Source organism: Amblyomma mixtum, unplaced genomic scaffold (genome assembly GCF_055824585.1).
Source record: "Amblyomma mixtum isolate Tamu unplaced genomic scaffold, ASM5582458v1 scaffold_29, whole genome shotgun sequence".
Taxonomy (NCBI): domain Eukaryota; kingdom Metazoa; phylum Arthropoda; class Arachnida; order Ixodida; family Ixodidae; genus Amblyomma; species Amblyomma mixtum.
The window spans coordinates 497,294-512,181 of NW_028317726.1; the positions used below are offsets into that span (position 1 = coordinate 497,294).

The 14,888-nt window shown below is 50.8% G+C and overlaps 1 protein-coding gene and 1 pseudogene across 1 annotated transcript; both read left to right on the forward strand.

Moving 5' to 3' along the window:
* Window positions 1-1,400: 1,400 nt before the first annotated feature.
* On the forward strand, window positions 1,401-6,450 carry LOC149324496 (uncharacterized; annotated as a pseudogene).
* Window positions 6,451-11,883: 5,433 nt separating this feature from the next.
* LOC149324497 (uncharacterized) lies at window positions 11,884-14,371 on the forward strand. Its single transcript, XM_089565519.1, has one exon. It carries the CDS (start codon window positions 12,162-12,164, stop codon window positions 13,563-13,565), a length of 1,404 nt encoding a protein of 467 aa, XP_089421645.1. The 5' UTR covers window positions 11,884-12,161; the 3' UTR covers window positions 13,566-14,371.
* Window positions 14,372-14,888: the final 517 nt, after the last annotated feature.

Sequence of the window (14,888 nt, forward strand, 5' to 3'; positions counted from 1 at the left end):
ATTTCTGCGCTGGCGTGTCGTTTGTGGCCGTCATTTACGTGCGCTATCATCTATGATAATTTTAGGCACAGGAATGTGGATTTATTGATTTGATTCAGGGGTGTAGTAACTGGATAGGCGAGCTGCAGACTGAAGGTTGTCCCAACGAAGCGCGTGTTTTCGATCACCTCCTTGCGCTGAGCTTGCTCTAGTTCCCATTAAACATATTTCATGCACAGGACTGTAAGCACGACCGCTACCGATTTCAGTTGCTCTTTCCGCACGCATGTCATAGGGATCAGGGGGGGGGGGGGGGGGTAAAGGGTTTACCGTAGTGTCTTTCTGCTTTTGCTATCTACCTTAATCATAGGAAAATATGCGCGATTTCAATACATTCATTCACACTTAGCCAAATGCCTACGCAACGCTGTCAAACGCGGCGAGAGCCACCGAATGAAATGAACGCGACTTCGGACCTCAGAATTCGTGAAAGCTGGATTCGCTGCTAATATCTATTCAAGCTTTGATAATTTGAACAAAAGTACGTTTTTATGCACTAGGTTGCATAAACCATGACAAATTTTGTTTTTTGTTGGCGCTGCGACTCAGTTAAGCTCACAGCGGTAATTTGTTGATAAACTGGCGCACCACGCATGCGACAAGAAAGCCCTGTTTGTGGATGGTACTTTATAACCGAAGGATTAAGAGTGCATAGGAATGGGGACTGGATGCTAGCCGCACACCTAATACTTAATATTGAACTAAAAGCTTTTTTTTTTTGCTATGGAGCACCAAGACGGTAGCGATATAAGCACGAGCGCGTTCTAAGCGTCAGCACAATACACGTGAATGTCAAACTAAATGTCATTAAAACGCACAAATGTGGTCCCTTTGATAACGTGAATGCTTCCTGCAACACAGCCAAGCTGCGGAAGTATGCTCGGCAATGTTTCTTTAGCGCCCGAAGCGCGGATGTATGCAGGCGAGCCCGCGGAGCTGCCGCAGCCCCGCAGTCTCCAAAAAAACGCCCGCACCGCGGCGCACCAGTCGGCGGAAAATGGCCACGCCCAGGAGTGGCTCTGGATTCTGGTCTATACTTTCGTAGCTGTTGTGGGCCCCGAGTTGCCCGAGTGAGGTAAAAACGTCCTATCGAAGAACGTCGCCTTTCTTATCAGGTAAACGGGGTAGGTATAATTTCTTCGAATTATTCAACACAAATTGCAGACACGTTGGAATTCCGCCTATCCGCTGGCTGCCGCCCGCAAAGATTCGCGGTCGGGTGTTTCCTGTTTCTGCGCCCCTCCTCTGCTTTGATAAGGACGGCGGAAAACGCGATAACAGCCGCGCATGGATACTGCAGCATCAGTCGATTGTGGCCCTGACCGCTGCATGTGAGGACACTTGACTGTCTGCCTCTAGACATGGCGCCCGCAAGCGCCCTGACAGTGTTCGGCTCCGGCACCGGCCTCGACTGGCGGCCGACGTGTTTCATGAACCCGTTCCCGTCAAATAGTGAGTGCAGTGTCTGCGGTCTCGTTCCTTCATCGGCGGCCATGTTACCCTGTCTTCACCTCATCTGCCAGTCTTGTTACGACGGCGTCGGTGAAAAACACGACCACTGCCCGCTGGACAAAGAGCCCTTCCAGGAGGAAGACGTAGTGTGGTCGACCTTCGGCAGGGACACTATCCTCGGCCGCAAGGTACGCTGCTGGAATTCCGAGCACGGTTGCGGCGAAGCCGAGGACGTCGCCTCCGCCATGTTGGGGCACTTCGCCAATGACTGCCAGTTCCACGTCGTGAGCTGCCCCAGATGCAGCGAGAGAGTCCTGCACCGAGACATTACGAAGCATCTGGAGTGTGACTGTGAACCGCCGCGCGTACGCGAGCAAGCACCAGAGGATAACTTTTCCAACGCCGTTATGGAAGTGTTGTGTCCCCTTATTGCTTTTGTGTGTGTGCGCCCCCGCGTCCTCCTCCTAACGACAGTTCGCATCCTCCTCCTAACGACCACTCAATCCTCCTCCTAACGACCACTCGCATCCTCCTCCTAACGACCGCTTGCCCCTCGTCGCACGCTGTCGCCGGATGCCCCCCCACGGTGCGCCCCCGCACCCTCCTCCTGTTCTGGGAAGCCACTCCCTGCCGTGGACGCTTCTCCACTCCCTCCTTTCTTCGGGCGGCCAGTTCGGCTCCTGCCTCGGTCGACGCTGGTCGCACCCTCATCAGCTTTAAATAAACGAAGTCTAAAAGTACCGTGTGCGTCTTTCGCTGCATTCAACACAGCGACCGGACACGACAGTGGCGACGAGAAAGTGGATTCGACCCGCGCTACGCAACGCTATTGACAAGCCATGGCTACGCGAGGGTTTCCCAATCAAATACCAGAATTCAACGGCTCATCGTGGTCATCGTGGGTTGGACGCCTTCAGTTCTACTTTGAAGCTAACAACATCACAGACCCAGCCTTGAAGAGGGCCAACCTGCTGACGCTGTGCGGGGAGCAGACCTACGATACTGTCTGCGCCCTTATTCAGCCAAGCACACCAGCGGCAGTGTCTTACGACGACATCATAAAAGCGCTGCAAAAGCACTACGACCCAAGGCCATCCGAGGTCTACAGCCGGGCTCGCTTCCAACGACGAGATCAACTGGGAGGAGAAACTGTGAGCGCCTACGTAGCCGCGCTCAAGAAGCTCGCTGCCGACTGCAATTTTGGAACGCTGTCGACAACAGCTACCGGGCAGGAGGGAGACGCAGCTTCTTCTGCTAACACCACCATGCTTCCCTTGGACGTGATGTTACGCGACAGATTTGTGTGCGGACTGAGTGACGAGTCACTGCAGCAGCGCCTGTTCGCTGAGAAGGACCTCACATTCAGCAAAGCTTACGACATCGCCGTTCGAGCGGAGAGCGCCGGTCACCAGCAGAGAGGGATTCGCCGGAACACCGAGCCGGTACACCAGACAAGCAACCAGGTGCGCAAGCCTTCTGTTGTTGTAAAATCGGTCAAAAAGGCACAACGCTGCTGGCGGTGTGACGACCAACACAACCCCCAGGGATGTCGATTCCAGTCAGCCACGTGTAATTTTTGCCACAAGCGAGGGCATATCGAAAGAGCATGCATTACGAAACGGAGACTTGCCAAGATAAAGTCACCTTCCCAGCCTAATCACAGCGTCAACGCCTCAGAGAATACGCCGCTATCTGATCTCCATGGAACAACATCAGCGACACCATCTGTGTTGTACGACCTGAACACCATGAATCTCGGCACGCGACCGAAGATTTTTACAGAAGTAAGCGTACATCACCAGCTGATTAAGTTCGAGGTGGACTCCGGCGCAGCCTGTACTCTGATCAGTGAGGACACGTTCCGAACTTCATGGCCATCTGACGCACCCGCCCTGCAACAAGACGACACGCACCTGCGAACGTGGTCAGGACAGAATCTGCCACTATTGGGCTCTGCCAACGTGCAGGTTAACTACAACGGCCAGACCCATACGCTACCTCTGCTTGTTGTGAAGGGCACAGGATCAAGCCTTCTAGGGAGAAACTGGTTTTCTCCACTAGGCGTGATGATATGCGGCATACACCAGACGCCGAGCCAGAACATGGTTGGTAAACATCAAAACGCCGATGCGCTAAGCCGTCTGCCACTAGACGCAACTGTTGACGAACCATTTCCACCAGGAGACGTTCTGATGTTCGAAGCACTGCCAGAACCTCCGCTTACAGCAGGCACAGTTGCAGCATCTACGCAGAAGTGCGCAGCTCTCCGGCTAGTTTACACAGCTGTTCAACAAGGCAACGTGCATAAACTCAAAGGGGACAACTTCGACGCTTACCGCAGGCGAGCTACAGAGTTGAGCACCCATCGCGGCTGCATCATATTTGGGTCCCGAGTTGTGATGCCGAGAGAACTACGCGCACAAGCTATGTCTCTCATCCTCGCCGGACATCGGGGCATCGTTGCAATGAAAAAGTGTGCCAGAAGCTACATGTGGTGGCCTGGCATTGACAACGACATCGAAACAGTGGTGCGAGAATGCAAGCCTTGCCAGAGCAGCCGGAGCGCCCCGCCGAAAGCTCCTGTCCCAGAATGGGAAAAGCCAGACACACCATGGCACACACTGCACATTGATTTTGCAGGACCAATTGAGGGCTGCACTTTCCTTGTGGTCGTAGATGCCTACACAAAGTGGCTTGAGATAAGGCAAATGGGACAGACGACTTCGGCAGCAGTCATTGACAACCTCCGATCACTATTTGCAACGTTCGGCCTGCCGCGCAAGGTAGTGTCGGACAACGGAACACCGTTTGTGTCTGCGGAGATCCTCAAGTTTTATCGCGACAACGGGATCTCATCAGTTACATCGGCCCCCTACCACCCAGCGACAAACGGACAAGCCGAGCGCTACGTAGCCGAGCTAAAACGCGCCCTTGAAAGAGATCAGACAGGCTCGCTGCAGCGCCGCCTTGCGCGCTTTCTCTTCAAGCAGCACACGACGGTTCAGAGCACAACAGGCGAGACCCCCTCGAAAATGATGTTCGAGCGTGAAATGCGAACCCAGCTCACAGCCATCCTCCCCGAGCCAAAGGCAGAGACGTTCCGGGAAGAAAAAGCAATTCCGCGCTGCGGCACGCTTAATGAGGGGCAGCGCGTCCTCGCCCGACAGTTTCTGAAAAAGCCACGCTGGGAGGAAGCTACAATTGTCAGACGCATAGGCCTGCGCTCTTGGCTCGTCAACATACATGGCACAGTAGCACGCCGACATCTCAACCAGCTGCGTAGATTTACGACGCCGTCTGAGAGCTGTCCGCCAGCGGAGAGAACACGTGCACCATTTTCCCACATAGCCTGGCACCTCTTCCCGGAAGAAGAGACTTCGCCCAGGACAGACCCAGGAGACACAGCGAACAACAGCCAGCCTACAAGTGTTTCTCCCCCGAGCGCACAAAGCCAGCGCGCCTCCACGCGTGAGCGCCGACCCCCTGCACGATACCAGGCAACTTTCTAAGGGGGAAGGAAGTGTTGTGTCCCCTTATTGCTTTTGTGTGTGTGCGCCCCCGCGTCCTCCTCCTAACGACAGTTCGCATCCTCCTCCTAACGACCACTCAATCCTCCTCCTAACGACCACTCGCATCCTCCTCCTAACGACCGCTTGCCCCTCGTCGCACGCTGTCGCCGGATGCCCCCCCACGGTGCGCCCCCGCACCCTCCTCCTGTTCTGGGAAGCCACTCCCTGCCGTGGACGCTTCTCCACTCCCTCCTTTCTTCGGGCGGCCAGTTCGGCTCCTGCCTCGGTCGACGCTGGTCGCACCCTCATCAGCTTTAAATAAACGAAGTCTAAAAGTACCGTGTGCGTCTTTCGCTGCATTCAATACAGCGACCGGACACTACAGGAAGTTAGAGGAACGCTAGAAAAAATATTGGAACAAAATGCTGCCCTGCGCATGAAGATGGATTCATTTGAGGACCGTCTACTCCCCGAGACCAATGGGAACGTGGCGGCCCAGTGCACCAGTATAGCCGACGCAGTGACAGCCGCCCTGGAAAACAGGATTTCGGAGCTGGGGACACGAGCGGAGGAAGGATTAGCTGAACACCGCCGAGAAGTCACTGCTGAGGTCAGAAACGCGCTGGCTGACATCCAGTGGACCATGAAAGAGAACAGCGAGAGGTGTGAGCGGAACGTGCAGAGTTTGGAGAACAGTGTCGTAAAAGCGTTTTGTGAAGAACGCGCACTGCCAGATACCGGATCTTCACTTTCGGCGGTGTCAGCAGCTAAAAAGCAGGCGCTGTTGATAGAGGACGAGGGGAAAGCTCTGGAACTGCTGGCCGTAGCGTCTCTCAATATCAGCAGCGACGTCCTCAGCAAGTCCGTCCCGTACGAATTGACCATAGATGATTGGAAGGGATTCTGCGCGAAATAGTCTCCGCATTCGGAATTCTTCACAGGCAACGATAGCCAGCCTAGCTACCACTATGGTTACCTGGTAGTTCCGAGGCTATGCTATAACGGTGTGTCTGTTTGGCTTCGTGTATACATAATCGAAGGATTGTTCGACAAGTTCATTAAGTGGCCCATGGACAAGAAGGTTAAGCTAGTTTTCATCAACCCTTGCGACTGCAGAAAACAACTAGCATTAAGAAGCTCAATTTATCCACTCGGTAAACGTCCCCTTCCTGAGTTTAGTAAAGAAGTTTTGTTTGTAGGGGCCACTCGCCATACGATAAATGTTGACGAGTTGAACAAAGGTGGCTTGATCGAAAACAACAAACTCCACCTCCGGCTCGAATTTGAATGATAAGTCGCTTTTCCTTTTGTTTTGACGTTAGCTGAGAGTGTAACGTGTTCTTTTTAGTGCACCGCTGCCTCGCATTTACCGTAACGCGTTTTTTCTTGAAGGAGTCCAGCAGTTTGATTCATTTGCTATACGACGGAAGCATGGGAGTCCAGGTTTTGCAATTTGTGTAACATACTGACCACTTGCTCTGGTGTTTTTCCTGGTTTTTTTTTTTTTTTTCCATGCATTCTCAAAAATGAAACATTATGGTTCATTTTGGTTGCAGTTTGTTTGGTTCGGTGCGCCTTGCACATATATGCGAAGCAGCCATCGCTGTCTATGTATTTTGATGAAGTCGGACCTATACTGCTCGGCTGGAATCGTGATACTTTTTGTGCGAAGGACATTGAAAATTTCTTGGCCATTCCCCGCCGTGGGCTGAATCGCAATATTTGTAACGGACAAGATTACGGCGCTCCCAGGGAACCTCCTTAAACGGTGCTGGTTAAAGGTGCCCCTAGTGCGAATTATTTAAAGCATTTCACACGGCATGCGTTGTTGAGGTTCAGGGTGCGTATACTGGGTGAGAATAGACTGATGCATTCCCTGATTCATCTTCTCCCCTTCCATGTAACTATTATTTGTAGCCGGCAAATGTCGCCTAAATCAACAATGTAGGTATTTACGAGGACGTAGAATTACTGCATGTGCTACCAGAGTTCGTAGCGTTTCATATGATTGCGCCGCCTAGCACGCTAGCATACAAGCTAGGAGGGAAAGCATGTATTATTGTTTGCAGGGGTTATTGCTTGGCTCGGTTACCGAAGTGGATGCATACCCAACCCGGTTGCTTTCGGCAGACAAACTGCCTTTGCTGCCAGCAATGCTCTATTGCAGTGAATGAGCTTGGTTATCTTTAGTGGACCGTCTTGACTAAGCTTATCTGAAATAACTCTCTGCGGAAACTCTTCAGTGTTGTAGTGTGGTGGTTAATCAGAAAAAGGCGCAGCACAGAGGAGAGCGAGATTCGAGACGACGGACGCATTGGCCACTTGCGACTGTTCACTGGGAGCATCGAAACACGCATACTCGTAGCCACAACGTCGAGAGCGGCTGTAAGGCTCAACGGACTAGTGGGATAGGGAAGCAGACCACGCATTTTAGGTGCGATTAAAATTTTCTCATGATCATCACGCCCCGGCAGCCCCCTGTAGAACTTCACTTCTTTTTCTTTCGCCCTCTGTGGGAGCGAAAAGAGCAAAAGTGGTGCTCGGCTGTAAAGGGCCCAGGATGTGCGAAACCACCACCAAGCCTCAAGTTGTGCCATATCCGTGTCTCGCAACCTCAACTCTAGGAAAGGTGGCCGTCGCGGTGGCTCAGCGGTTATGGTGCTCGGCTGCTGACCCGAAAGACGCGGGTTCAATCCCGGCCGCGGCGGTTGAATTTCTTTGGAGGAGAAATACTAGAGGCCCGTGTACTGTGCGATGACAGTGGACGTTAAAGAACCCCAAGTGGTCGAAATTTCCGGAGCCCTTCATTACGGCGTCTCTCATAGCCTTAGTCGCTTTGGGACGTTAAACCCCATAAAAACCAAACCAATCAACTCCAGGAAGTGGCGAAGAGACGCAATGTGCCTTTGGTTTACACAGCACCATACAAGACATACGTAAACCTTTCACTCGTAGCAGTGGCGAAAATGCGAGCGGTGGCAAGACAGAGCGCGAAATCGCTCTAGAAAAGAGTGGTTCATGTTATCGGCCTTGCTTATGCCATATCCTATGCAGAACATACCGGACGGTGCTTAACCGAAGTCGGGGTAGACTTCAGGCCCGTCTTTAAGGGTAAGACGCAATATTAAGCGACCCCAGTTTTAGTTAGATACTTCTAGTAAGTCTTCTAGCAGGTCTTCCAGTAGTAAGCACTTCTAGTGAGTCTAGTAAGGGACTCCACTTGACCTCTTTAGCTTATTACCAGATCACGTGGTCTACCGATGTTTCAAGATCACGTCACAGGCAACTGTCAGGATGAGACAGGCTTGCTGTTGTTGGCTTACAATCACCCGTCACCGACGTGCACTTTGCTATTGGCTGGTCACTACTCCCTTAATTACGACCTCTCTAATCACACATACTCATTAGTGTTAGTCGTAAGCAGCCACGTTATGTGACAGACAAGATGGCATATATCCCAAGCAGCAGAGGCAATCGGCCCAATATTGCAAATGAATGGCTTTACTGTGGTCCTGTAGTAGGAACGACCCTTTGCCAATACATCGGTAACAGCCCGCTCTCACCAAGGCGTACGAACCTGTCTTTGATTTTTTTTTTCCAGCGGACTTTAATTTTAGATATATATTTGCACGTCGTAATAAGGCTTGACTCCTGTAGCGACAACTAAATGACAATTCATGTACTGTTTTAATCAGTTTCCAATTACACCGCTCCACGTGTGACGTCGGGCCTTGTCGACCAATCCGGAGTTTCGCGACTCAACAACGCCGGACGCACAGAAGTTGACGCCACCTTTTCCGCTTAACGGGGACCCTTGACGCTGTACCTTTGGAAGTAAACAAAATGAATACACGCATTTGACCGCGCATGTTATCACGCGTCGAAGCGAGCCACGAGTTAACACGGCGAAGATGCTTGGCAAAAGAAAGAAGGCAAATGCGAGGCTCTTTTTAGGAGCCATTTGCATCAAGATAGAAAAGGCATCTATACATAAGCGATGCATCAATAAACGACACCGTGGCTGAGTTTAATATTCTCCATGCACGCTGTAAGGTGACGCCGGGATAAAAGTTCGTGGCGCCAACTGGATAGACAGAAAGAGGAGAAAAAAAAATTGAAAAAGTGTGTATGCGGTTTTCTAGGGTGCGCCGTTGTGGCTGAAGGTATGAGCGTCCTGTTGCTGCGAATCAATGCACAAACTATCGATTGGGTCAGAAGAAAAGCGCGAGCATTAGTTTTATAGTAGTATCAATTGGGGAAGAAAACGATGTTCAATGCACAGCACGAGGATGCGTTTCAGTTCAACACGAGGTGTGCTCGGCTGCGCCGATAGCCTGGTGCTCTCGCGCAATGGCCAGCGAAGCTGATCGGTTTGCTCCAGCACGGGTTCGAATCCCAGTCGCCGATATTTATTTCACTTGTTTTGGTTTATTCGTTTCGCGTGGCACAATCGCACCGCAAGATCTTTCTCGGGGTTTACCCATCGGAATAGTGTCTTCACACTTAAAAAGGGTGTGTAACGTCGAGCAAGAGGTAATATGCAGAAGACACAATTTACTCTACAGCGTTGATCAGAAGAATTCAGTATGGTGGCACTCTAATGATCCCCTGCTGAATCGAAGCCTGGACCGTGCAGGCCTCCACCTGGAAAAGTCACTAAAGGGATGCTGCACACACGTGCATTCAAATCGCAATTTTTAAACTCGATTGGAGTGTCGTCCACATGCCTAACTACCATTTTAATCTAGTCGCATTTAGCAAACGTTCCCTGTATTTCCCAGCTCTCGCTTTCAAGACAGAAAGGTTAAGACGGGCACTTGAGGTTCTTATGTGCTGTCAATGCGAATGCATCTGTAGACCTAAAGACCTTTACACTAATGGCTTTAACCATAAAGGCATTTGAACTAAAAGCATGTTTTGGTTTCTGAGGAAAGGGAATGACGCAGTAATTGTCTCACTTACCTCGGTGGGCAATCGAACCGAGCCGTAAGTGGAGCGATAAAGGAGGGAGTGAAAGAAGAAAGAAAGAGAGAGAGAAAGAAAGTAGGAAGGAAGGAATGAAGGAAGGAAGGAAGGAAGGAAAGAAAGAAAGAAAGAAAGAAAGGAAGAAGGAAAGAAAGAAAGAGAGAAGGAAAGAAAGAAAGAAAGAAGGAAAGAAAGAAGGAAAAAAGGAAGAAAGAGGTGCGGTAGTGGAGGTCTGCGGAATAATTTCGACTGACATCGCACAGCTCACGGGCGCCTATTGCGTTTCGCCTTCATCGAAACGCGGCCGCCGCGGTCGGGTTCGAAACCGGGTACTCCGGCTGGGTAGATGAGCGCTTTAACCTCTCAGCCACCGTGGTGGGTCAAAAGCATTTGACCTTACGGGCTTTACCGCAACGGCCTTTTACCAAAGGGCCTTGAACATAGGCCTTTAGAGGGAAGGTCTTCACCCTAAAGGCAGTTCACCTAACGGCCTTTGTCACGAACACCTTGAGAATAAAGCGGTTTAGCATTGTCATTGTCATTAATGACCCCCACCTCCTCAAACAAGAATAGCCATTACCAAACAATGAATCGCTTATTCCTCCCCACTTTCAGCACCACGTAACTAACCTCAGAGGCTTCACCACACACCGGCATTTTCCAGGTTAGGAGGACCACAATGCTTTCCCACTAAAAAAAGAAAAGATATGCAGAAATCTAACAGCCTGCCAGGCTCACTCTTTTATCCGCGCAGTTTACACCCAGAAGCGCCTCCTTCCACTGCGGTGCCTTAGGTAACAGTATTTTTCTCCTGAATGCATTTTCCATTCCTATTTTGGCGCCATTTTGTGATTATCGTAGTGCTTACCAGATGTGGCTAGCGATTCCGTGGCCGTTCTTAAGACAGGCCGACGATGCTAACTTTACTCTCGTAGCTCACGTGGGCCCCGAGTCGCCCCAGTCACGTCAAAACGACTATCGAAGAACGTCGCCTTTCTTATCAGGTAAACGGGGTAGGTATAATTTCTTCGATTTATTGACAAACTGCAGACGCGTTGGGATTCCGCCTATCCGTTGGCTGCCGCGAGCAAAGATTCGCAGTCGAGTGTTTCCTGTTTCAGCGCCCCTGCTCTGCTTTGATAAGGACGGCGGAAAACGTGATAACAGTCGCGCATACAGACTGCAGCGTCAGTCGATTGTGGGGATACCGCTGCATGTGAGGACACTTGACTGTCTGCCTCCAGCCATGGCGCCCGCAAGCTTATTTTAGAGGCATTTCGAAAATGTTTTCGGTTCTTCCCAGCTCTCACTTTTCAAAAAAAAAAATCACTGAGATCACTGCGGCGACCTTCAATGGAGCAGTGCCAAAGCAGAGCGCCCACATAGTATGTCGACGTCCGTTGCTGCTCTGACGTCCATGTGCTATATTGACGTCAATCGCTATTTTGATGTCTAAGTGTATTTTTTCGCATTTCTTTACGTTTAATTAGCTAATTACACCTCGCAAACCAAATTTTTCCCACGGCAACATTTGATCACAAACTATCTGTCACAATCACACTTACACATTTATCTTCAGAGAACGACGTGCAGAGAGCATCGTGCGGACAGAATTTGCGGGTACGTTTTGCAGACACTTTTTGTTGACGCGACAGAGCCATATGTAATCATTTCGCATTAAAAATAAAAGATGCAGCAATTTAACATCCTTCCAGGCTTACTCCGCTGTGCGCAGTTTACATCCAGAAGCGCATGCTTCTTTTGCGGTGCCTAGAGATGAAGCATTATCCTCCTGAATGCAGTTTCGTTTTCGATGTTCGCGCCATTTCTTGATTTGCGCAGCACGTAGCAGGTGTCGCTAGCTGTTCCGTGTTCGTTTTCAAGACAGCTTGGCGGAAAACATTCTGCTTACGTGATAGCCGTGGCCAGCGAGACAGTTAAAAACGACCTCCCAAAGAACGTCGCGTTTCTTAACACGTAAACGGGGCAGATATAATTTCTTCGAGTCATGGACAACACAATGTAGAGGTGCTGCGATTCCGCCTATCCGTTGGCTGCCGTACGCAAAGCTTCGCAGTCGAGTGTTTCCTCTTCGCGCCCCTGCTCTGCTGCGATAAGGACGGCACCCAGATTACAGCCTCACTCGACTGTGGCGAGACGCTGCATGTGAGGACACTTGACTGCCTTCCTCCAGCCATGGCGCCCGCAAGCGCGCAGACAGTGTTCGGTATCGGCAGCGGCCTCGACTGGCGGCCGACGTGTTTCGTGAAACCGTTCCCGTCAAATAGAGTGTGCAGTGTCTGTGGTCTGGTTCCCTCCTCGGCGGCCATGTTACCCTGTCTTCACCTCCTCTGCCAGTCCTGTTACAAAGGCGTCGGTGAAAAACGCGACCACTGCCCACTGGACAAAGAGCCCTTCCAGGAGGAAGACGTGGTGTGGTCGACCTTCGGCAAGGACACTATCCTCGGCCGCAAGGTACGCTGCTGGAATGCCGAGCATGGTTGCGACGCCGAGGACGTCGCCTCCGCCATGTTGGGGCACTTCGCCAATGACTGCCAGTTCCACGTCGTGAGCTGCCCCAGATGCAGCGAGAGAGTCCTCCACCGAGACATTACGAAGCATCTGGAGTGTGGCTGTGAACCGCCGCGCGTACGCGAGCAAGCACCAGAGGATAACTTTTCCAACGCCGTTATGGAAGTTAGAGGAACACTAGAAAAAATATTGGAACAAAATGCTGCCCTGCGCATGAAGATGGATTCATTTGAGGACCGTCTACTCCCCGAGACCAATGGGAACGTGGCGGCCCAGTGCACCAGCATAGCCGACGCAGTGACAGCCCTGGAAAACAGGATTTCGGATCTGGGGACACAAGCTGAGGAAGGATTAGCTGAACACCGACGCGAAGTCACTGCAGAGATCAGAAACGCGCTGGCTGACATCCAGCGGACCATGAAAGAGAACAGCGAGAGGTGTGAGCGGAACGTGCAGAGTTTGGAGGACAGAGTCGTAAAAGCGTTTTGTGAAGACCGCGCACTGCCAGATACCGGATCTTCACTTTCGGCGGTGTCAGCAGCTAAAAAGCAGGCGCTGTTGATAGAGGACGAGGGGAAAGCTCTGGAACTGCTGGCCGTAGCGTCTCTCAATATCAGTTGCGATATCCTCGGCGAGTCCGTCCCGTACGAATTGACCATAGATGATTGGAAGGGATTCTGCGCGAAATCGTCTCCGCATTCGGAATTCTTCACAGGCAACGATGGCCAGCCTAGCTACCACTATGGATACCTGGTAGTTCCGAGGCTATGCTTTGACAGTGGGCTTGTTTGGCTTCGTGTATACATAATCGAAGGCTTGTTCGATAAGTTCATCAAGTGGCCCATGGATAAGAAGGTTAAGCTAGTTTTCATCAACCCTCCCTACTGTACAAAACAACTAACATTAAGAACATCTCTTGAACCACGCCCAAAACGTCCCCTTCCTGAGTTTAGTAAAGAAGTTTTGTTTGGAGGGACCACTTTCCCTGCGATAGCGGTTGACGAGTTGAACAAACGTGGCTTGATCGAAAACAACAAACTCCACCTCCGGCTCGAATTTGAATCATAAGTCGCTTTTCCTTTTATTGTGATGTGAACTAAAACAGCGTTCTCTGGTGCACCGCTGCCTCGTATTTACCCAAGAGCGTTTATTCTGCACCCATTCCAGTTTGGTTAATTCGCTGCCCGAGGCAAGGATTGACTTGCAGGCTTTTCCATTTTTGTAGCATAGTGAGCACTTGCTCTGATGTTCTTTCTGGTTGTTTGTTCTTGGAATCAGTCCTGACAGTGAAACATTAAAAAGTTCATTTAGGTTGCACTTTATTCGCTTTGATGTGTCTTGCACTATTGTGCGAAAGAGCCAACGCTATGCATGCATTTTGATGCATTCGGGGCGTATGCTATGCGGCTGGAATCATGTACGTTTTTGCGCGAAGGATATGCGTGTAAGATTCTTGGTCATCCCCCGCGATGGGCTGTATCGTAATGTTTGCAACAGACAAGATTACAGCGCTCATAGGGAATCTCCATAAACGGTGGCGGTTAAAGGTGTCCCTAAGGCGAATTATTGAGAGCACCTTACACGGCATGCGTCGTTGAGGTTCAGGGTGCGTATACGGGGTTGGAATACACTATTACAATCCCTTATTCATCTCGTACTCCTCCATGTAACTATATTTGTTAGCGGAGAATGTCATCTGAATCATCAATCTAGGCAATTTACGGGGACGTAGAATTACTGCATGCGCTCCCAACGTCAGCAGCATGTCGCATAATTCCGCCGCCTAGCTCTCTAGCATGCAAGCTAGGAGGGAAAGCCTGTATTATTGCATGCAGGGGCCATTGCTTGACGCAATTACCGAAGTCTATGCATTGTCAATCTGGTTGCTTTCGGCAGTCAAACTGGCTTTGCTGCGAATGCTCTATCGCAGTAGTAAAACAATTTATGATGTTGTTCTTGTCCTGTTGTTTTGTTCTTTCTTCTTCTTCACTCGTTGTTGCTTGTAGTTTCTTCTTTCTTCTTAGTAGGTCCCGTTTCTCTGCTTCGCCCAATGAACCTCTCGATTCCGCCGGATTAACTGAGAACACTTATTTAATTAACACTTGATTGCAATAAAAAGGTACAGTACAGTTATAATGATGACAGCAGCATTGAAAAGAATAACCGAGCTGGGCCGCCCCTGGACTTAAGACAATCCGTCGTCCTAAGCGAGCATGCGGGAGGAAGTCCGTCTCCTACCCAGCTCCGACCTGAACTCCCGCCCGCTCAGAGCTCGCGGCCGTGGCTGGGCTTCCACAAAAACATGTATTCGTTCAGCGCTCTCATATTACCAAGGACGCCTTCCCCCGGTTTCGGGGAATCCATGTACCGCGGATGGGGCTGGGGCGCCGG